The 23,246-nt window shown below is 41.3% G+C and overlaps 2 protein-coding genes across 3 annotated transcripts; one reads left to right on the top strand and one right to left on the bottom strand.

Annotated features, from left to right (window-relative positions):
- LOC143887197 (wall-associated receptor kinase-like 20) lies at nucleotides 1–2,255 on the top strand. Its single transcript, XM_077391301.1, has 2 exons — nucleotides 1–889; nucleotides 1,801–2,255. The coding sequence occupies exons 1-2, from the start codon at nucleotides 64–66 to the stop codon at nucleotides 1,851–1,853; spliced, it is 879 nt and encodes a 292-aa protein (XP_077247416.1). The 5' UTR covers nucleotides 1–63; the 3' UTR covers nucleotides 1,854–2,255.
- A 3,895-nt stretch (nucleotides 2,256–6,150) lies between these two features.
- On the bottom strand, nucleotides 6,151–23,050 carry LOC143887876 (uncharacterized). 2 transcript variants are annotated; one of them, XM_077392110.1, is made up of 5 exons: nucleotides 22,932–22,991; nucleotides 22,802–22,840; nucleotides 21,963–22,008; nucleotides 6,587–6,743; nucleotides 6,151–6,479 (listed from the first exon to the last, which is right to left on the bottom strand). In XM_077392110.1, coding segments are annotated over exons 3-5 (207 nt in total). In that variant the 5' UTR covers nucleotides 21,965–22,008; nucleotides 22,802–22,840; nucleotides 22,932–22,991; the 3' UTR covers nucleotides 6,151–6,431. The 2 variants fall into 2 exon arrangements, with proteins under 2 accessions (XP_077248225.1, XP_077248226.1); XM_077392111.1 differs by lacking the exon at nucleotides 21,963–22,008 and having other exon boundaries at nucleotides 22,932–23,050.
- Between the last annotated feature and the right edge of the window lie 196 nt (nucleotides 23,051–23,246).

Genomic DNA, 23,246 nt, shown 5'->3' with positions numbered 1-23,246 from the left:
CAACCCCTAACTCGCCCTCTCCTCTCCTCTTCCTCCCTCTCTTTCTTCTTATTCTCTTCTGCCATGGAGACACGTCCTCTCTTCACCCTCTCCATCTTCTTCTTCACTCTCTTCACCCCCACGCGCACGTTAGCCACACTCCCTGCATGCCAACCCAATTGTGGCCCCCTCCCTCTCAAATACCCACTAGGCACAGGCTATGGCTGTGGGTCCCCTCTCTTCTACCCCTCCTTATCCTGCGCCAACGACCAACTCCTCCTCACCACCCACACAGGCTCCTACCCCATCACCTCCTTATCCTACCCCACCTCCACCTTAACCGTCACCCCACCCCAAATGTCCACATGCTCCTCCATGCAATGCTCCTCCAACTTTGGCCTCGACTGGAACGGACCCTTCCAACTTGGCCCCTCTCTCTTCATTCTCTTATCCTGCGCATCCCCCCCAATTTATAAATCCACCCCCCTTTGTGACTCCTATAACACCCATCTCTGTGCTGCTCTCTATACATGTCCCTCCATAGTCTCTTTTGGGCTTCCTCTCTTTGCCAACACAAACTCATGCTGTGTCTATTCTCCGGCTAGTTTGGGTCCGAAAGGGGACCTTGACCTGCAGGGGCTAAAATGCGCCGGGTATACATCGGTGGTATCGTTGGGGGATTTTGCGACTGATCCGAGTGAGTGGCAATATGGCGTGGCTTTGAAGTATGGACAGGGAGGGATTGATAATTACAATCTTGCCACTGCTTGTGAGGTTTGTGAGAGGAGTGATGGGGTTTGTGGTTATGCCCCACCTCGTAATTATTTCCTATGCGTTTGTAAGAATGGGGCTAACACTAGTACGGATTGCTACGGGCAGTTGGATTTTTGGAACTCGGCTACCAAACAAGGTATTGGATTTTTTGTTGATAGTAAGTTCTTTCTTTTTCTTTTGGGAAATGATATTTCCACAGCTTTTTATTTGTCTTTTCTTAAAAATGAATTAAAAAACAAGCGTGGTGGGTGGAAATACAGTTATTCTTAGGAAATGACAAACAAAAATTGGTGGAAATGCTCTCATTTACTTTTCTTAGGGGTGCAACTCGGGTCGGGCAGGTCGGGTTTTGAAGAACCCTATCCTACCTGAGAAATATCTCGGGTAGGGTCGGGTTTTTCCCCGGAAAACTCACGATTACCAAACCCAGCCCCTACTCTGGTCGGGTTTTTTCACATTGACGTGTTGTAGGAAAAAAACAAATCTTCACACCAAAAATCTCTAAATTTATGTAATCAAGTGTATAAATTTACGAAGGAAACTATATTTTCACATGACAAACATGATTACCTCAATGAAAATAATTATATCATTATATTGAAAAATAATTTGCTATATTATTCGAGAGACGATTAAAAATCTCCTAGTACACCTACACAAGTTAGGTCGGGTTTTGGGTTTTTTTCTTTAAACCCGACCCTACCCAAGATTGAGCCCGACCCTACCTAAGACCCATGATTTCTAAACCCAACCCATTCTATTTTCGGGTCGGGTCGACGCGGGTCGGGGTAAAACCCGACCCAAGTTGCACCCGTAACTTTTCTTGTCCTCTCTCTCTCTCTCTCTCATTTTCTACAACCCTTTGTTTTGATAGATACACCCATTTACTTAAATTTCTTCTATTCAGCTGTCACAGAAAACATGTCCATGAGAGCCGTAGATATCAATAAGAAAATGTTTAAAATAGAGAAAATGGTGCCTTTTAAAATAAGGAGTTTGAAATTGAAAGTGTTCATTTTGTTTTTATTATTCTATGTTTTATTGCAGGGAGAGCTTGGTTCGGCTGGTTGTCGGTGATGGGTTTGTTGCTGCTAGTGTAAGATGATCAAAATTTCAGAGAAAGAGAGAACTCAGCCTTTTATTTTTCTCCTTTTTTTTTTCTTTCATGCAACTTTAGTAACACGTAGATTGTCGAAAGCTGCTATTTCTGGGTCTCTTTTGTAAGTAATTTTCATTAAAAGTGACTGTTGAAAGATAGAAACAAGAAGAGGGTTCGTGTTCTAAAGGAGAGCTGGTAAGAGAAAGGTGGGTTCTTTTTCTTTCTAGAAGAGGCTGATAGCTAAGAATCGAATGTAATGCATGAAAGGTGGACGTCCACGTGGAAGAATATAAGCAAACTGTCCCCCACCACTAACGCTCATTGCATATTGTTCTTGATCCATGTTGCAATGGCTTTTCCTTTTAGTTTATAGAGAGATACTCGCTCTATATCCCTTGTTCTATATTGGCACTTCTTTTACCATATCCTGTTTGATCGGTCTCTGGGTTGCCTTGACCGCCTGCATTAGGTCAGTGCGAGTGGTGAATGTGTGGGCTTGCCTATTTTGGAAAACAGTTCCAAATTCAATTTTGAGAGGGGACCATCCATCCCCTAGTATTGGATTTCAGGCGATTGAGAAGAGGGAAAACATTACTTCTTCCTTTGCTTTAATACCTTTTTAAACAAATTTACTTTTCAAGAACAACGTGATGCCAAGGTGGAATGTCGACACACACAGAATGTGAATGACTCGCACTAAATGTCAATCCACGCAAAACACAAATGACTTCATCGGTACAAGCAGAATGCACAGACTCAGGACCGACAAGTATTCGATTAACTCTCTAACAAAATAACACAAACAAACGGCAGTGCAAGGGATAGAGAATTAGAGAGAAATGCGCACCCGAGAAGATGAATCCAATATGTCGTGTCTTTAATTAAGCAGCAGACAAGCCATTGCAAAGGTAAAGATAAATGTAAAGATAAATGCTAAGAATGTTTGATGTTGGATCTAAGACATCTTCTATAGCACTCATTACTTTTTATAGCTGGTACCTGTAAACTGCTCACTATTGCCCCTCATTCTTTCGAGAGAAAACTTGTGATAACTGCCTATTTTAGCTTTAAACTTTACATGTTCCCTCATTTACGGATCACTTGGCTCCATCTTCTGAAAAAAAGTGATAGCTGGGATGCAACCATGGTTTTAAATTTCGACCGAAATCCGAAATTGACCGACACCGAAACCACCAATAACCAAAATGGTCATTTATTTCGGCCGAAACTTCAATTTTTCCGAAATTTGACCCAAAAAATCTGTTTTCTTTTTAATTAACTGAAATTTCGACCGAAATTTAATATTGAATAAAATATTGGTTTCGATTTTGTACCAGATTTCGACCGAAATTTTGAAATTTAGGTTGAAAATTTGAAATTTCAACATCCGAAACCGGTAACGAAATCGAAATTTTAAACCTTGGATGCAACTACTATGAAAGATAAGTCATCAAACACTAGATCGGTCTCACATGACCGATTTCAAATTCAAAATCAAGTGTAAACACCTTCTTAATTGTCTATTTGAGCCGCAACCACAGAGAAGTAACATATAATTAAAACGAGTGCCAATATCAAAACAAGAGAGTGCCAGCATCGTATCGAATAATTTCACTGGTTCGTGACGGAAATTTATCCGCCACCGCAAATGGCATATCAGGGCAGTTTTTTGTCTGTTGCTGTTTCTTAACATGTAGGGATGGATAGATACTTAGGTTAACTAGTCATCCCTTGAAATAGGAAATAATCCATTTAATCAATTTTTTATTAATTTCGTTATCAACAAAACTAGTTTTCCGTTGCTATATGTGAAATTAGCGACAGTTAAAAACAGCCCAATCACTTTTTTAACTATACCGCCATCCGTTGCCACCTACTATTTTTATTGTGGCAATGGAATAAAAAATAACAGTCACTGAAAGTATACAACAGTGAGAGGCCATTTGGATACGCGGATTTTAGAATCTTAGATTTTTTCAAAGTTGTAGATAGGAGACGAGAGAAGGAGACAATCCGTTTCGCTTCTCTTTAGAATCTTGGATTTTAAGTAAGAATTCCAGGTTTTAGAAATCTCTCCCCCATCCTGAGATTTCTAAAACATTGCTGACGGAAAGAAATGAGAGAAATCAGAAAACGACGGCCGGTTTCCTTCTCATCTCCCATCTACAATTTTGAAGAAATCCAGGATTCTAAATTCCATGTATCCAAGCGGCCCCTGACAGTTAAAACAGTTTGTTGCCATTGGATTTTTTTACTATATATACTGCCACTTGTTGACGCCCAGTATTTCATTTTAGAGATGAAATTTCTATTAGGGCCCGTTTGGATACCCCTTGGATTTGGATTTGGAGGTGAATTGGGATTTTTAAATCCAAATTCGGCGTTTGACAAGCCTTTATGACATCTGGATTTGGATTTGGATTTGAGTGAAATCCACAAGATTTACAAATTCCTCATGTTAGTGTAATTTTTTGGATTTATAAATCCTTTCTGCGAGAGGTTATTTATAAATCTAAATCTGACCCGTAAGGGGTTAAACTTAAAATGACCAAAATATACCAAAGAAGTGTTAAATGACTAAAGTACCCACATGACGTTAAAAAATGATCAAAATACGTCGTATTAGGTAAAATGACAAGAAAACCCCCAGGTCAGGCAAAATGACCGAAATACCCCAATACCAGGTAAAAATGCAAAAATACTTCCGAGTCGTGCAAAATGACTAAAATACCCTTATGACATAAAATAATCAAAATAACCTCATGTAGGATAAAATGACTAGAATACCACATGATCATGAAAAATTACTGAAATACCCCTATATCAAGTAAAAATGACCCATGGCTCATGAAAAATGACTAAAATGACTAAAAATAACCTCATGAGATAAAAATACCCCAATATTAGGTAAAACGACTAGAATACCCCATATCAGGCAAAATGACCAAAAGACCCCTATACTAAGTAAAAGTGTAAAAATACCCCCGGGTCGTGCAAAATGACTAAAATACCCTCATGACGTAAAAATGATCAAAATAATCTCATATAGGGTAAAATGACTAGAATACCCCAAGATCATGGAAAATTATTGAAATACCCTTATATCAAGTAAAAATGACCCATGGCTCATCAAAAATGACAAATGACCCTCATGAGATAAAAATGATAAAAATACACCATATTAGGTAAAATGACTAGAATACCCCCCGGGTCATGCAAAATGACTGGAATACACCTATACCGGGTGGAAATGACCAAATACCCTGAGTCATATAAAAATGACTAAAACGGCCTTATTACATAAAAATGATCAAAACAGCCTCATATAGGGTAAAATGACTAGAATATCCCTAGATCATGAAAAATGACTGAAATGCCCCTATATCAAGTATTTTAAGGCTTTTTAGTTTTGTTAGATTTCAAATTCAAATCCAAAGAGCATCCAAACAAAAAAAAAAAATTAATTTAGATTTGAAATCCGTGGTCATCGAAACGGCAATATTTATAAATTTGTGAATTTTAAAATTCTAGATTTCGAATCCATGGATTTTGAAAATCCAAATTCACCTCCAAATCCAAATCCAAGGGGTATCCAAACGGGCCCTAATTTCATTCCGGCGACAGAATTACTTCCTTCGCAGAGAGCCCATATAGGAACAACATCCTCCTTCACGTGTGTAACTCAGATGATAATACATCCGTGTAAACTGATATCCACACCTCTCGCTATCCTAAACTTCTGTGGCTTATAGACAAAGCTAGCAACGATCATTGAGAGAAGTTCAAATCTTGTAGATACGAACGAAGGGGTGGTAATTGACATTGAAAAAAAGCAAAAAAAAAAGCAGAAGGGTGATAATATCAAACAGGAAGGGGTTGCGAATATCAGTTCCATTAATATAAACAGGTGAAGGACAAGGCTCTAAATTTTAGGTAGTCGCAAAATGATGAGGGAGCACCCACTTTTAGGTTGTCCCTATCAAATCTGAAAGATTAATTTAGGCACTCTTAAGTTGATTTGAAGCTCTAAGCCACCGACCATGGTTCTCTGGGCTGCCTTCAGTTGCTTGTTTGTGGGACTGGGTTTGGTTCTGGTGGGTGTATTATGGTCAGAAAACGGAGGCATTCTCGGGTGTGGTACAGAAAGAGGCAAGTTTGCAGCTGATAGGCCAAAATGGGGAATTGCCACTCTTTTCTACACAAGAGAGTGGCTTTAGCATTCTTTCAGTTACTACCATAATACACCCACCAGAACCAAACCCAGTCCATTATCATCGACGCCAGACCTTCGCAAGAGATAAACCACATAATGCTCTGTAATCTTGAAGAACCCAAATATCACGAGCCAAGGTTGAGCAACCTCAAGTGCAAAACATACGAAGTTCAAGGTTCAAATTTCACACCAACCCATTAGAAAACAAAAATCCCAGCAGCCAAACCTTCGGGATACACCATGAAATTATTGACTAAACCATTATTTGAATTGAAACCAGGAGGAAAAGGAAAAGAAATGAAAAACTTCAAGCAAGAGCTTCACTAAAGATCTTTTGGAGTTCCTCATTGAGCTGAGAAAGCAGCTTCATTCCTTCTTTCCAATCCCATGAGACATGTTGTAGACCCCCCTTAACTGGTTCAACAGAGAAGTCCAACAAGTTACAAACTGCATGTAAGGAAGAGTACATATATTTTTTGGGGGATAAAAATTTCATTTTCTTATGAATAAACGAAACTCACGATCATGGCTCCGGTGGTAACGGCCAAAGCAAGGGGGATAGCAACCGAGGTGATCTTGTCATATCGCCCTTTCAAGTATGTGTGTTTATGAATGTTCTGGAAATGTTGCTGCTGCTTTAGAAGCCTCTCCCTAGGGACAAAAGGTGGCTCCGTCATCCTGCATTGTAAAAGTTACTCAATACGAAGCAGAATATATATTTCAACTAAAAGTTAGGACCTTTTTTTTTCCAGTGAAGGGAGACAGATCAGTCTAAGTCCAGCTAACTAATTGTGAAGCTAGCCTTAAGTTAATTACCATTAAAAAAGCACTTTAAAATTAAAAGCATACCTGCCATTCGAAAATAATAAAATAAAAAAAATAAAAAAAAATAAAAATAAAAGCATACCCTGAAAACAAATAGCATACTGCTAAAGAATGCAAGTATGCAACCAGAGTACCAGACTTTTGTCCATGGCGTATTTACTCATCAGGAATTTGAGCTATTGAAAGTTTGTTATTTTGATCATTTGCTAAAGATATTTTTAGCCACCTTGCTGATATCTAAAGTTGAATCAAAAGGCTACATCAGAGGTTTGAATCCTTGCTGCTCTTTTCAATATATTAGCCACCTTCAATTTGCTGACGACACATTTATTTTCCTTGAAGAGAATGAATCATATATCAAAAATATAAAAAGAGTTTTCAGATGGTTTGAAATTGTCTCTGGATTGAAGATCAATTTTTCTAAGAGCATCTTGGCCAGTAAAAATGTGGAGTGCCAGAAGATAAAAGAATATGCGGGTATTATTGGTTGTAGTGAAACGAAACTGCTAATCTCTCATCTTGTCCTCCCATCAGGGTTTGGAGTACCTTCTTGCTCACAATGGGATCCGGTGGTGGAGAGAATTGAGAGGAAGCTTGCAACTTGGAAGAAAAAATATATTTCCTTTGGTGGGAGGATTACTATAATCAAGACAGCCCTCGCAAATATGTCAGTGTACTTTGTCGTTGTATAAGGTGCCGACAAAAGTTGCTCAAAGAATCAAAAAGCTGCAGAGGGATTTCCTTTGGGATGTCGATGGTAAGGAGAAGAAGCTGAAGCATTGTTAAACTGGAAAAAAAGGTAACTAAATTGAAGAAGCTTGGAGGTCTGGGAATCGGCAAAATTAGAGTGAGGAATAAATCACTACTTGGGAAATGGTTGTGGAGATATGGGGCGGAACAGAACTCTCTTTGGCACGATGTGATTGGAAACAAATATGGGCGTGAATGGGGGGCGTGGAATGCTAAAATCCCAAACAATGGAAAAGGGTCGGGAGCATGGAAATCAATCTGTTAATCACGTTCGGATTTCAATCCTCTCCTCCGGTTCGAAGTCGGAAAGGGGAATGAAGTTCGATTTTGGAAGGATTTGTGGGTGGGTGATTCGACGCTTTGCTCCTCGTTCCCAAACCTGTTCCACCTTGCATGCAATGCTGATTCTAGGGTATCGGATTATCTGGTAAGAGGGATGGAATGTGGGAACAGTTTCTGGGATATTAGAACCTGGAGGGATCTGAAAGAAGAGGAAGCTGATAGTCTTGCATCACTACTTCAATTGCTACATTCATGCTATTGCTCGCCTTATGAAGAGGATGAGAAAATTTGGATTCCGAATCAGATGGAGATTTTTCGGTTAGGTCATTCTTTGCATCTATGAACAAGGGACGCAGGAATGCGTTACCGAGCACAAATTTGGAAGTCTACTGGCCCAATGAGGATAGCTGCTTTCTCGTGGACGATTGTACATAAGTGCATTAATACGTGTCACCGTCTAAAGAGGAGAAAATTTCAATTGGAAAGTAGGTGTGTTTTATGCTTTCAAATTTCATTTGGCAAGTATGTGTGTTTTATGTCTGAAAGCAGAAGGATAGCCTTGGATCACTTATTATTACACTGCCCGTTCTCTTACCAGCTTTGGACCAATGCTGTATAGCTTGGGCCTTTCCTAAAAGAATTAGTAGAGTATCGTTAAATTGGAACGGCGGTGCTTTTGGTGAAACATGGCAAGCATTATAGAAACTTCTTCCATATGCCATTGTTTGGAACATCTGGAAGGAACGTAATAATCGTATTTTTGAGGAAAGGGTACAGTCGGCGGAATGGGTGACTCTTGCAATGAAAAAAGAGCTAATTACATGGGTTAGACAAAAGAAAGGCCTCACCTATGGTATTGGTGAAATATTGCGGAATTGGAGTGATGTGATTTGGGAAACGAAATTGCTCATAAAGATAACTCCAAAATGGGTGGCACCACCAAAAGGATGGATGAATATGAACTTCGACGAGTTCGATTGGCAATCCCGGAAAAGCCAGTATCGGAGGTGCTGTTCGGGGTGCAAATGGAAACGTTATGATGTCGTTCTCAGGTCCGGTTGGTATATGCGAGGCAAATGAAGCGGAAGTAAGGGCTCTTTTGTTTAGCCTGAAATGGTATTATGTTAACAATTTGGGACCGCTAATTATAGAGGGAGACTCTACAAATGCACTCTCATGGGCAAAGGGAGAATCTCCTGGGCCTTGGAAGCTTTACAAATACATTGCAGAAATTCGTGATTTGGTACGTACGATTAGACCTCAAGTTCATCACAGAAGGAGGTCGGCTAATGAATTAGTAGATCGATTGGCGAAGGAAGGCGTTCTATTGGAATCGATATCTATCAGTACCTCCATTTCCCATGTGGAGGTTGGGAACGGATAGATATGAAGAGGCGGCTGTGTATTTGTTTTTTCATACGCTATATTTTCTGCGGGATTTTTACTTGGTGAAGGCAGGGCATTAAAGCAAACCCACATTCACATCACATTGACATGCATAGATGATCAACTACGTAGATGGCACCAAGAGAAACAACACAAATATGTGGAGGAACAGCAGTCAGGTTGTAAAGAGGAAGGTGGCAATAGTGGAATTGTGTCCAAAGGAGGAACTGATGCAGAGGAAAAGAGATAGTCAGGTCTTTCCTCAGGTCTGATGTTGCGGAGGAAAGTGAATGAGAAGGAAGGGTCCAGACCAGTCCAGATTGTGCTGATGGCAAAGAAACTGTGGAGCCTCAAACACCCCTAGGCCCTAGCTCTCCCAGGTACGCTCCATTCGCGCTCTGGGTATTTAGTTGGTTTGCATCCTCTATTTGGTTTTTTGCAGGATGCAGGATGCAGGTGCAGGTGCAGGTGCAGAAATGGTATCCGAATAGACTGCAATGCCAGAAGGAGCTATTATGGATACAAACCATCTAAAGCATAGTCTAAACCAGGCAGAGAGGGGCATCTCCGAATCAGAGGATGGTGAAAATGAAGGGGAGGAAGGGGGTCTAGAAGGGTTAAATAGACAGTTATGGAAATGTGAAAAAGGAGAGAGCAAAAAGGGACTCTAACCAGCTTGCAATTGTGGCAGAGACTGAAGAAGAGATGAGCCCAATATCGTGGCAAGTGCTGGATTGGGAATTGCACAAGCTCTTTGGGAACCATGTGATGGAAACGAGCAAGGTCCTGGGGTAATCCTATGCGGGTCTTGAAGAAAACTCGACGTGTATTTTTTTTTTTTTTTTTGAATGGTTTGACACGTATGTTCGGGCAAGCTGAGTCAACGGAGTTTCAAATGCGAGATCAGTCAGAGGTCTCAAGATTGGAGGCCTCGAGGAAGATGATTAGGGAGATGGTTCGATTACAGTCATCAGTGAATTACGAGGGGATGTCGACTAGCAAGCCAAGAGGCTGAGGCTGAGGTGGAAGGATCCTCACCCGGGAGGGGGACTCACGCCAAATGGTGTTATCATGAAGATATTTATCTTGGAATGTCCGAGGGTTGGGAACCCTCGAGCAAAAAGGCCCTGGTCAAACAATTGATGTTAAAGCACAAACCAGAATTACTATGTATCTAGCAGACCAAAATGGATTGCACGAATCGAGCAGTGTTAAAAGAGCTGGGAGCAAGTTGGGACTTTGTGACTATTGGTGCAGTGGGTGACGCAAGTGGGGTAATTGTTACCTGGGTTTCGACGATCTTTGAGATGATAGAAAATTTCATCGGAGGGTTCTCTGCCTCGATTGTGGTCAAGAAGGTAGCTGATCATTCAATGTGGTCTTTCACAGGTGTGCATGTGCCAATAAAAAGAGAGGATCACATGTTGCTATATTCAGAGTTGGACAGGATCAGGAGAAAGTAGTATAATCTGTGGTGCATTGGGAGAGACTTTAATGAAATTAGAATGGTAAAGGAAAGGGTGGATTGTAGCAGAACTATTCGGTGTATGCAGGCTTTCTCTGGTTTCATTATTAGAAATGAACTTACTGACTTATCGTTAAGCAGGGCCCGATTCACCTGGTCGAGGAACTCAAGTGGAAGCAGAATTGACAAATTCCTCATCTACCCCTGGTGGCTATCCCTACTTCTTGATGTGTGTTAGTCTGCCCTACCTCAAACAATGTTTGACCATTACCCTCTCCTTTAAGACCCTAGACTTGAGTCATGGGGATCCATGCCCTTCCATTTCGAGTAAGCATGGTTGGAAATTCCCAAGATGGAGGAGAAATTGGGAGGATGGTAAAAGGAAAATAAGATATCATGCCCAACAGATGTGGTGATCAGTGATAAACTACGCTATGTCAAAAAGAAGCTTAAGGAGTGTGTTGGAATATGTAACTTGCCTAAGGGCATTTAGGACTTTGTACATCCCTTTATGTTTTAGTATAAAGATATGAGTCAGGAGGAGATAACCCTAACTCATTCTATTTTCTCTGTCTAAACTTTCGTCTAACATGGTATCAGAGCAAATGCCTGGGTTCAAACCTCCTTGATAGCAAAATCCACATGCAATGGCTAAAACCAAAAGTGGGGTCACATGTAGGCCAACCCTATAAAGTGGGGCCACACGTGAGGGGAAGTGTTAAAGTATGCCTTTCTCCAACAACTTGAGCTATTGGAGAAGTTGGTAAGTTAACATGGTATCAAAGCCTTAGGGCTTTCCGATCCCTAGGGTTCCGTATCAGCCTCCATCTTCTCCGCCACCCCCACCCCTCTCGCTGTGAAACCCCACTCCGGGCCAAGTTTCATCCGAGGCATACAGACACGCTGTCTTTCTCCTCCTGAGAAGGAGTCGTTCCCTCCGAGCCGAAGGCACTAGGCCCTCTGTCCCCCACGAGCCACGCTTCTCCTCCCCCGCGCATAGTTCCTGCTCCTGTACCCCCGCACAGTGACCCAAGAACGAGGATTTGCACCCCCCCAAAATTTTCCAGGAAAATATTTTCCCACCAACCCGGAAATCTTTTTCCAGGACCGAGGATTTGCACCCCCCAACATTTTCCAGGAAAATATTTTCTCACCTTGGAAAATCTTTTCCAGGACCGAGGATCTGCACCCCCCCAAAATTTTCTGACCCCCCCGCCCACAAAATCACTTTCCTGGAAATAAGTTTCCAGGGCTGTGTTCTGCCTTGCACCAGATCCAGCCCCCAATTCGCAGGTCTGCTGGTAAGCCTCACACCCCAAGTTTTTCAACCCCCATCATTTTTCCTCCTCTCCCTTTCATCTCTTGGTAAACCCTACCACTATTTTTTCCCTTGTTATTATGTGTTAGATCTTCATCTCTTACCCTTACCCTACTTTGATTCTAGTTTGTCTTTGCGGCTCCCCTCTGTGCCTCATGGGCTTCCCTCTTGTCAAGCTTCGTTGATGCCCGTCATTCTTGGAGCCGCGTCTAGCTTTCTTGGCATATCCTAGTTTGCCCACCTATTTTGTTATCTCCTGTTATTCGTCTTGGTTTGGATTGTCTGTTTCTTTCTTGCTTGTTGTTATGGAGGAGGTGCTTGACAATCCTTCCACAGGAGTGGCTCCTTGTGTTCGTCCGACACCCTCTTTGGCGTCTTCTTCGTCATCATCTCTCTCTATGGATGGATCATTCCCACATATCACTACTGTTAAGTTGGATGGGGCAAACTACGTTACTTGGAAAACAGCCGTCGAGAAGTATCTTATTGCCCGTGGGAAAGCCCACGTCATTCGTCATGATCATCCTCCTACGATGGATCCCAGCTTTGATCGCTGGGAACAGGAGGATGCTCTTGTTTGTACCCTTCTGTGGCAGAGTATGGCCCCTCACGTCTCTGGGCCCTTGATGCTTCTGCCTACTGCGAAACGGATCTGGGATCAGGTTACTCTTCTTTACTCTGGCGTGGCAAACATTAGTCGGATCTGCTCTACCTATTCCGAGTGGATGTGTTTCCGCCGTGGTGATCTTCCTCTTGCCACCCATTACAGCCAATTCGTTGGCCTCTGTCAGCAACTTGATGTTTACATGCCGCTTACCACGGATCTCACAGAAGCTGCCCGTCAGAGGGATCAGATCCGTGTTGTGCAGTACCTTGAGAGTTTGGGTCCAGAGTACATGCATCTTCATCAGCAGATTATCGGTTCTGGCGCTATTCCTTCCCTTACTGAGGTATACTCCCGCGTCCACCAATGCTCTCCTGGTGATCCCATGATATATGTTCCTATTGATGGTTCTGCTCTCGCGACCTATGATGGCAGTACTCGCCCGCCTCGTCGTGGAGCCTCCTCTGGTCGTGGCCGTGGCCGTGCCGGCCGTGGTGGTGGTCGTTATGGTGTGGACGTGGCCGTTCTTTTGCACTCACTGTCAGCGCGAGGGACATTATATTGACCATAGCTATACCCTGCATCCTGAGCTTCGTCAGGCACGCTCGGCTCACATGGGTGCTACTACTGCTTCGGCTTCAGATTGCGCTCCCTCTGCTTCTGTTCCTACACCAGCTGATTCTACCTATACATTATCCCGTGCCGATTATGAGGAGTTCCAGCGTCTGCGGCTCAGTTCTCGTCCTCCCTCTGCAGGTTTCACCCAGCCAGGTAGTTCACCCACTACCCTTCTATCTAGCTCAGGGTCATGGATCATTGACTCTGGCGCATCCAATCACCTGACTGGTAACTCTTCTCAGCTTCATTCTTTTCGCTCTTTCTCGTCTCCCTCTCAGTCTATCACCCTTGTTGATGGGTCCACTACACCTATCACTGGTGTTGGTCATATCTCCCCTCATCCTGCTCTTACCTTATCTTTTGTTTTATGTGTACCAAAATCACCATTTAGTTTACTTTCAGTTAGCCAAATTACTAAATCTCTTCACTGTTCTGTCTCATTTTTCCCATCTTACTGTTTATTTCAGGATCTCTCGACTGGGAAGACGATTGGAACAAGTCGTGAGGTAGATGGACTCTATCGTCTTGACTGCCGGCCGCCTACTGTCTTACATAGCTCTGTGGATACATTTCAGTGGCATTGTCGCCTGGGGCATCCTTCACTTCAGCGGCTGCAGCAGACTTCTCTGGTTCCCGGACCTTTTTCTAGTTTTCAGTGCGAGTCTTGTGAACTCGGGAAGCACCGTCGTGTGTCGTTTTCGTCCCGGATCATTAGTCGAGTGTCTAGTCCTTTTGAATTAGTCCATTCTGATGTATGGGGACCCTCTAGGGTCGCGTCTACTACTGGCTTTCAGTATTTTATTGTGTTTATTGATGACTTCTCACGCATGACCTGGTTATATTTACTGAAGAGTCGATCCAAGGTGTTCTTTGCTTTTCGCACATTTCATTCTGAAATTAAGAATCAATATAATTGCAATATTAAATGTCTTCGTACTGACAATGCTAGAGAATATTTTTCTGATACTAATGGCTTTCAATCCTATCTCTCCCAACATGGGATTTTACATCAGTCTTCATGTGCGTACACCACTCAACAGAATGTTGTTGCTGAGAGGAAACTTAGTTATTTGCTTGAAGTAGGTCGCACTCTTCTTTTTCAGATGAGTGTTCCTAAGGCATACTGGAGTGATGCCCTTCTCACGGCGTGTTTCTTAGCAAATCGCCTTCCTTCCTCTGTCTTAGAGGGTGCCTCTTCTTTCGAGATTTTATCTCCTAATAAGGAACAGTTTCCTCTGATACCTCGTGTATTTGGATGCCTTTGTTTTGTTCATAAACTTGGACCTGGCCGTGACAAACTTGATCGCCCGTCTGAGCGTTGTGTCTTTCTGGGGTATTCCCGTAAACAGAAAGGCTATCGTTGCTATAGCCCTCGTCTGCGTCGCTGGTTTGTCTCAGCCGATATTATGTTCTTTGAGTCTGAGGCATTCTTCCAACATAACGCGGCATCTTTCACCCCTTCTCTCGAGTTCGAGGTCTCGCTTCCCTTACCAAATCTACCTGTTTCTCTTCCGTCATCTCCTATTTCCGTGCACCCAGCTTCTGCAGCTTCTACTTCTTCTGCCACGTTGGAGAAGCCAGCTCCACCTAAAATTACACAGCAGTATCAGCGGCGCCAAGTTACAGATAGGTCTCTTCTACCTCCTCTTGCACAATCATCTTCTGAGCCGATGATCCCTCTCTCCCGCTCTCAGGTATCTTCTCTTCCGCCTTCCTCTGTTATTTCTGATTCTCCTATTGCATCTCGTACGAGTTCCCGTTCCACTGCACATCCTATTTCGAGTTTTGTTTCTTATGATAAGCTCACCAGTACCTTCCAGAGCTTTGTTTCCTCCTTGTCTTCTATGTCTTTACCACAGTCAGTGGCTAAGGCTCTTGACCATCCTGGTTGGCGTGATGCTATGAACCTAGAAATGGGCGCTCTTCATAGTAATGATACATGGGATCTGGTTTCTCTACCCCCTGGTGCCAGTCATGTTGGTTGTCGGTGGGTTTTCTCCATCAAATACATCCTTGATGGTACTGTCGAGCGCTTAAAAGCACGGTTAGTCGCGAAAGGATACACTCAGACTTTTGGTGTTGACTACACTGAGACCTTCAGTCCCGTTGCGAAAATTCCCTCTGTCTGTGTGCTCCTGTCTCTTGCTGTTAATCATAGCTGGCACTTTCATCAGCTGGATGTGAAGAATGCCTTCCTCCATGGCGACCAGACTGAGGAGGTGTATATGGAGCAACCACCAGGGTTTGTTGCTCAGGTGGAGACTTCCTCCTACGTGTGTCGCCTACGCAAGTCACTCTATGGCCTCAAACAATCTCCACGTGCGTGGTTTGGGAGATTCAGTGAGGCAGTCATGCGCTTTGGCATGAAACAATGCGCAGTGGATCACTCAGTCTTTAGTTATCACTCTTCAGCTAGGTGTATTTTGTTGATAGTTTATGTGGATGACATAATCATCACAGGGAGCAATTCACAAGGTATACAACGTTTGAAAACCTTCTTGCAAAAGGAATTCTCTACTAAGGATTTGGGTCAGCTCAGGTATTTCTTGGGGATAGAGGTTGCTCGTTCTTCTAGAGGCTTGTTCCTATCACAGAGAAGGTATGTCTTGGACTTGCTAAAAGAAACAGGCAATCTTAGAGTTAAACCAGCTTCTGCACCCATGGATCCTAATGTGAAACTCGTTCCAAAAGAAGGAGAGTTGTTGGAGGATCCTGGCAGGTATCGCAGGCTTGTCGGTAAACTTATATATCTCACGGTTACTCGGCCAGATATTTCATATGTTGTTGGAGTTGTCAGTCAGTATATGAGCTCTCCACGTACTTCTCACTGGGCTGCGGTGACACAAATTCTCAAGTATTTGAAAGGGGCCCCAGGGAAGAGATTGATATTCAAAAGTAAGAAGCAGGATGTTATAGCTAAGTCCAGTGCAGAGGCTGAATACAGGGCAATGGCACAGACAAGCATGGAACTTATTTGGCTACGTTCACTTCTTTCTGAAATTGGCTTCATTTCATCTTCTCCTTCACAGCTTTATTGCGACAACAAAGCTGCAATATACATTGCCAACAATCCAGTCTTCCATGAGCGCACCAAGCATATTGAAGTTGATTGTCATTTTATCTGTCAGAGAATACAGAAAAGAGAGATTTGCACTGTGTTTACTCGGTCAGGGGACCAATTAGCTGATATGTTTACAAAGTCCTTAAATAAGTCAAAATTGAGTGATATATGTAATAAGTTAGGAATGTATGATATCTACATTCCAGCTTGAGGGGGAGTGTTGGAATATGTAATTTGCCTAAGGGCATTTAGGACTTTGTACATCCCTTTATGTTTTAGTATAAAGATATGAGTCAGGGGGAGATAACCCTAACTCATTCTATTTTCTCTGTCTAAACTTTCGTCTAACAGAGTGGAATTAAGAAAAGCAAAGATTAGGGGCTGAAAGAAAGGCGTGGTTGCTTTCTACAATCAAGGATATCTCTAAGACTGATGTTGGTGGTCTAGCTAGGGCGGAGGATTTGATGGGGTCCATAAAAGAAGAATGTATTCGTTTGGTGAAACATGAAGAAATATTTTGAAGGCAAAGATCCAGAGTTAAATGTCTCAAGCAGGGAGATAAATACACGGCGTACTTTCATGTAATTGCTAGTGCGAGGAGTGGAAATCGCATGAGCGCTTTCCAAGTTGACGGAACACTCGAGGAGGACAAGAGATAGTGAAGGAGATTGTGGAATTCTATAAGACCCTATATTCATCCGAGGCAGTCATCCACATATCCGCCCAATATCTGATACTGTGACATTTAGTTGCGCAATATCTGATACTGTGACTTTTAGACTTTTAGTCCACTGGAGGAAAGTGAGAGTGCTACTCTAGAGAAGCCCTTCGATGAAAAGGAGATTAGGAAGGGGGTCTATTCGCTTTGGGAAGAGACCGAACCCCGAGGATGGACAGCTTTTGTTTAGCATTCTTTCAAATTTGCTGTGACTTTGTCAAGCAGATATATCTAATTTCTTCAAGGAGTTCTATGACGAACTAGAGCTAGATAAAGGAGCTAGAACTATATTTATTGCTTTGATTCCCAGAGTAAAAAGAGTGATTATTAACATAGCAGACTTTCATCCAATCAGCTTAGTAGGGTGCTTATACAAGGTGTTGGCAAAAGTATTGGCTGAGCAGTTCAAAAGAGTACTACCAAACATGGTTTTAAATTTCCACCGAAACCGACACAAAATGATTGAAATGTTTCCGTTTCTATCCCCACTGAAACCGAAATGACAGAAATGCATAAACCAAAATCATAAGTGTAATAGTCGTACGCTATATTAGTATGTATTATATAATTATATTTATACAAAGTGAACACAAAATGTGGTGGTTGCATTATTTATAAATATTTATATGAATTACAAGTGAAATTTGGCAAGTACTAAATTGTTTGACATGCGCAACAATGCATGCCATTCATTTTAAACCATTATGGATGGTTGTCTTGCTTATATGATGATTTCTAAGTGTTTATTTGTGCTTATTCTAGCCTTTCTTAAGTTTCATCTTTAAATTCTATCATTTGCATATGTTTTCATACATTTCCTTGATTTTACAGGATTCCCACCGAAATTTCCAACCGAAACAGAAACGTTTCCATTTCCATGGGGTCCGAAATCGAAACCGAAACAGAAATTTAAAATCTTGCTAGCAAAGACCATTTCAAGTAATCGGTCAGCCGTCATCGAAGAAAGACAAATCCTTGATTGTGCTTTGATTGCTAACGAGGTAGTGGAATACTACATCAAGAATGGGGATAAGGGAATTGTTTCCAAGTTGGATTTGGAAAAAGCTTACGATTGAGTGGAATGAGACTGCTTGGATGACCTTTTAGGAAGAATGGGATTTGGAGACTAGTGGTGTACATGGATAAAGAGATGCGCATCCTCGGCTTGGTTCTCTGTCATTGTAAATGATTCGCTAAAGGCTGCTTCAAGTCATCCAGAAGCCTAAGGTAGGGAGATGCCCTCTCTCCTTTTTTTTGTGATTGTTGCAGAGACCCTCGTCAGAATGTTAGATAAAGGGAGATCTTAGAAACTAAATGAAGGCTTAAGGATAGGTAATCAAGGATTGGAGGTTACATCTAGAATAAACCAAATCACAAATTAAATTTCTAGAATCACTCAACTGAGACTAAAAAATCACACGATATATCAAATTTCAACCCAATTTATCGAAGCCAGCCATAGGAAAAGAGAAGAACAATAAACCCATGTCAAATAGACTAGAAATACCAAACAATCGTAAGAACAGAACCCAGCAAACCCTAAACTAAATCCTATGGCGCAGAAGGCTGAAAACCAGAATCACAAAAGACAGCATTTTAGTAAATCAATAGACAACAAATTCTTATGCAGAGAGAGAGAGAGAGAGAGAGAGTACCTAAGGCCGTTGAAGATGGAAAACGCCAAAAAAATAAAGCCGAGATTGCAGACAAGTACGCGTGTTTTTTACCCTGTATCGACTCTTACAAAGAGTAGTTTTATAAAATACCCTATAAGGGCATTGCCCCTTTTGAAAAGAAATATAAAATTGAAGGGGCAAAAGGGCAACTGTGGAAATTCTACCTATCAGATAAGATCTGTTTTTTTTTTTTTTTTTTTTTTTTCTCCGCGGCGGCAGCAACACGGGGGGGGGGGGGGGGGGGGGGGTTGCTCTGCCTCTGACTGTGCGCTAGACTTGTAGGCCTGAAGTCTTATAATTGAATTGCCCCTTCTTTCTTCAGTATGAGAGTGATGAATATGAGTAACTCCTTTTTTTATTGAATCGTCCTCTCTCATGTTACTCTTCTATGAATATGAGTAACTCCTTTTTTAGTATCTCCCGATATCTTTAGTAGAAAGCCATGGGGAATCCATTTGGGCATGACACTTTGTAGTTTTTTTTTTTTTTAGAAAATACTGCCTCGCGAACTTCGTCCTATGTGAATGCCCTCTCTAGCCATCTCCCTTTTTTAGAGTTATCTTTTTGAATACGAACCTGTCAAGTTTTGGCCTCCATTCGTACTCCCTGGAGTAGTGTTGTATCATGTTTTTTATGCTTTCTCTATCCTCAGTTAGGACATCTTCTTTGACCAAGCAGTTTATTGCATTAATTCTTCTTGATTTGCCATTCGATGAAAGAACTCGGTGTTCCTATCCCCTTCCTTTAGCCATATAGCCCGTGATTTTAATGTCAACTGATCTCCTCCCTCTGTAGAGCATTCTCCTTTTTCTTTTCTTTTTTGATCGGCAACCTGGGATCGAACCTGAGACTTCAAGCATGGTTTTCAATTTCGGCAGAAACGAAAAAAATATTTCGGTTTCGGCCGCAACTGAAACGAAATTTACATGAAGTCGTTTCTTTACAAGATTTCAGCGAAATTTTGGTGACATTTCGACGAAATTTCGGAATTTCGTCGGAATTTCAAAATTTCGTCGAAATGTCACCAAAATTTCGGTTGAAATTTCGTTTTTAGCCTTTTTTACAAAATTTCTACCGAAATTTTAAATAGCTACACCGAAATTTAAAAAAAGTCCACCGTAATGTTATAATTCCCACCGAAATTTAAGAAATATTCACCGAAATAGCCAAAATTTTCACTGAAATTGTTGAATTTACACCTAATTTTAGACATTTCGGTCAAAATTAAAAAAAAAAACGAAATCATAATCATATTTTTACATGATTTTGGCCGAAATTTTGGCCCGAAACCGAAACGTTTCAGTTTCGGTGATGACCGAAACCGAAACCAAAATTTAAAACCTTAACCTCAAGGTTGAGAAACAAAGCCTCAACCGTTAAGTTACAGGCCCAACCCCACTGTAGAGAGTCCTTCTCTTCCTTCCTGTTAATGATTTTAATTGTTTGCAATATCTCCTCTTTCTTGATTTTATGCTCTTTCAATTTCTTTCTGTCCTCCTTTAATTTTTCTTTTCAATATTCTCAGCTTCTTGTATAATATAAACTTTTCCATCCCATCACACTACTCTCACTCCACCATGCTTTAATCTTCTCAACAAACCATGGGCTTTCGCATAGTGATATATCCATTTGAAAGGTCTTGGCTCACTGTCATAGTTTTTGAGCTCCAGAAGCATCGGACAATGGGCGGAAATTGGCCGGCAGGGCCCTATGTATAATGAGGGGAACCTCTCCTCCGACTCTTTTGATATCAATCCTATCGAGCCAGCTTAAAATAGGATTATCTTGGTAATGGGTCCATGTGAACTTAAAACCCCTCCAATGGTAGATTCACCAGTTCCTAGGCCTGACAGCTACAATTATCTAAAGATGATTATTAGTAGCAAAAATTGCCTACAAATGGTTGAAAACATTTCTTTTAAAAGACAGAAAAGAGCATAATCCTTCAACTTTTTTCTAAGCAACCCTGGGCTGCGTTGAAGAAAAATTGCAGAAACAATGCTCCCCGGTTCAAGAATTAGAATACACAACTTAGATAAGCTAGTATAGCAATCTTGCAACTACACAGTAGATAGAATTACTAGGTCTTCCTGACATAGGACCAAAATATTGAATGGTTACACATGAATGGGGATTGGTACAGCTCATCTAGTGGGACCCACTACGAATGGGGAAGGTTAAAAAATCCACATAACAGATGAACCTAAGCTATTCGAGAAGAAACAGATCAATGGATTAAAAAATGAAAAGAAAAGAAGAAAATCAAGAAGAGATAGATATCCAAAAGTAACAGGATCTACGAAAACCATGAATTGATAGATGCATAACATTTAAAACCTAATTACAACAACTCATTATTTCTACCATTAAAAAAAACCTAATTCCAACATTTCAATGACAAAAATTCCTCAAAAACCCTAGATTGAAAGAGAGAGAGCTTGCACAATTTTCTTAAGACCTGGCATTGTCCACCAAGGCCCGGGGCGGACCCAAATTTTTTATTAATACTTAAAAACACACTTAGAAACCTCACTTTTTTCACTCTAAGGCTCTGAATCTAACATGTGTCGGAGAAGAGGAACTACCAAGAAGTGACCAGAGAGGAATATAGAGACTGAGACTCCACATGAGCTTAAGGTTGTTGCTCTTTGCTTTCCCCCTTCTTTCTTTTATTAATAATGAAGCCAAATTTATTAAGAAAAAGAAAAGAGGCTACAGAAGTGGTGTTTCCAATGACTGACAGATGAGTAATGCTTAAGAAATGCCCCTGGGAGGGGAACAACAACTGGAAACGACTGTGAATAGCCTGTAGGCTGAGGATCAAAGGTGGAATCCGCTTGAGGGTCTCGTGTCTGCTTAGCTAGTTCATGAGCGGTGAAATAACTTTTTGGGAGATTGCATAGACAATTCCTATTATATATATATATATATATATATATATATATATATATATTGAATGAATCTTACGATTGACGATATGATGAGACCCCTATTACGATTTACGATCTGATTATGATTTGCAAAACATTAGGTGTTACAACAAAATCTCAACCAACAAAAGCCATAATTCATATATGACGGATCAAATGGTCCATCATGTGAGTCTTATCCCAACAGGCCATCCAACAAAATGCCATCATGCTGGGAGGAAACGACATGCTCCAAACCCTATAAGCAGAATCAGAGATACTTACATCACAATGTGACTGCACCAGTTACCGGTCTCTCTCTAGAGTTCTTCTGTAAATAAGTGGATTCCAATCAGTCAATAAGAACTCCAAATCATTCTAACTCTATCAAAAACTCCCAGCGACAACAAATGGTCCAAGAAAGCCTGCCATCTCTTCTAACATAGGAGCCCGATACACTAGTGCCACTGTCAGAATAAACCCCGACAAAAACCTCCACAATTCCCTTTCTCCTTTCATCTATCACCTACTCTATCATATTTATTTTCTTAATTTCTATTTTAACCCCCCACATTTAAAATGACTGTAATACTCTAAGCCTTCTGTTCCCATTTTGCTGCTTGCTTCAATGCCAATCTTCCATTTTTTTTGCAGCATTTGATAGAGGGTGACTGCACCAAAATTAAAAATATGGTGCAGAAGGGGCTATGATTGAAAAATGCAATATTCTTATTATGTCAACTGATTTCAATATTCATCCCAGTTGATAAATAGATAACAATGATAGAAGAATCAAATAATTTTCTGGATTGCATGTTCAAACAAAAACAAACAACAGAAACATAAAACCTTAGCTGTCACCATAGCTAAACACCATCTGGATGGATCTCAGAAGAAAAACTATAACAAAATTCAGAGCTTCAAACCCTAGAAAACTATAGTTCCATTTTTCTGTAATCGAAGACTAGAAACCGTAAAACCACGAAGATCAGAATCTAAGACAGAGACAAACTTGCATAATGCCTTCAATCTCAAGACGCCACCCCCAAAAGAACACGAATCCCAAACCCTAACCCACTACTCCGAACCATTTCTCAAGAAAAAAAAAGAAGAAACGGGCATACCTAAAATAGCTGCGACGAGATTGGAAAGGAACCAGAGATCTACAATACAAAAAAGGCTTCAAATCAGCAAATAATGTAAGAAAAAGAGAGAGGAGGAAGATGAGGAAAATGGGAAAGCAAATCATCTAACCTGCGAACCCTAGATTGATTTGGTGCGTTGTAGAGTACCGAAAATCCCAAACTATTATGAGGGACAAGAACGATGTTTCTGGGCCGAAGTTTTGGGCTCACATTACGTTGATTTGGCCCATTTCAGGCCTAACATAAATTTGGGCCGGATTTACTTTGCTATTGGGCATTGGATCGACTAAGAATAGCCACACGGGCTCACTTTTTAGCCCATTTTGTCGTATTCATTTAATCCATATGAGGTGGCTCTTCTCTCCTGCAAAAGTGAGCCATGTTTATTTTAGATTTTGAGAATCCGTTGCCAGTCTAAAATTGA

Source organism: Tasmannia lanceolata, unplaced genomic scaffold (assembly GCF_043159265.1).
Source record: "Tasmannia lanceolata isolate RefF3 unplaced genomic scaffold, GAP_Taslan_0.1 ptg000012l, whole genome shotgun sequence".
In the NCBI taxonomy this organism is placed as follows: Eukaryota; Viridiplantae; Streptophyta; class Magnoliopsida; order Canellales; family Winteraceae; genus Tasmannia; species Tasmannia lanceolata.
Note: the sequence above shows the minus strand (reverse complement) of the source record. Positions and strands in the feature narration are given on the sequence as shown.

Coding starts and splice junctions, on each gene's coding strand:
- LOC143887197 (XM_077391301.1), top strand. CDS start 64: ATGGAGACACGTCCTCTCTTCACCCTCTCCATCTTCTTCTTCACTCTC. Junction 890..1,800: donor GAACTCGGCTACCAAACAAG/GTATTGGATTTT, acceptor GTTTTATTGCAG/GGAGAGCTTGGTTCGGCTGG.
- LOC143887876 (XM_077392110.1), bottom strand. Junction 6,480..6,586: donor TTACCACCGGAGCCATGATC/GTGAGTTTCGTT, acceptor CTGTTGAACCAG/TTAAGGGGGGTCTACAACAT.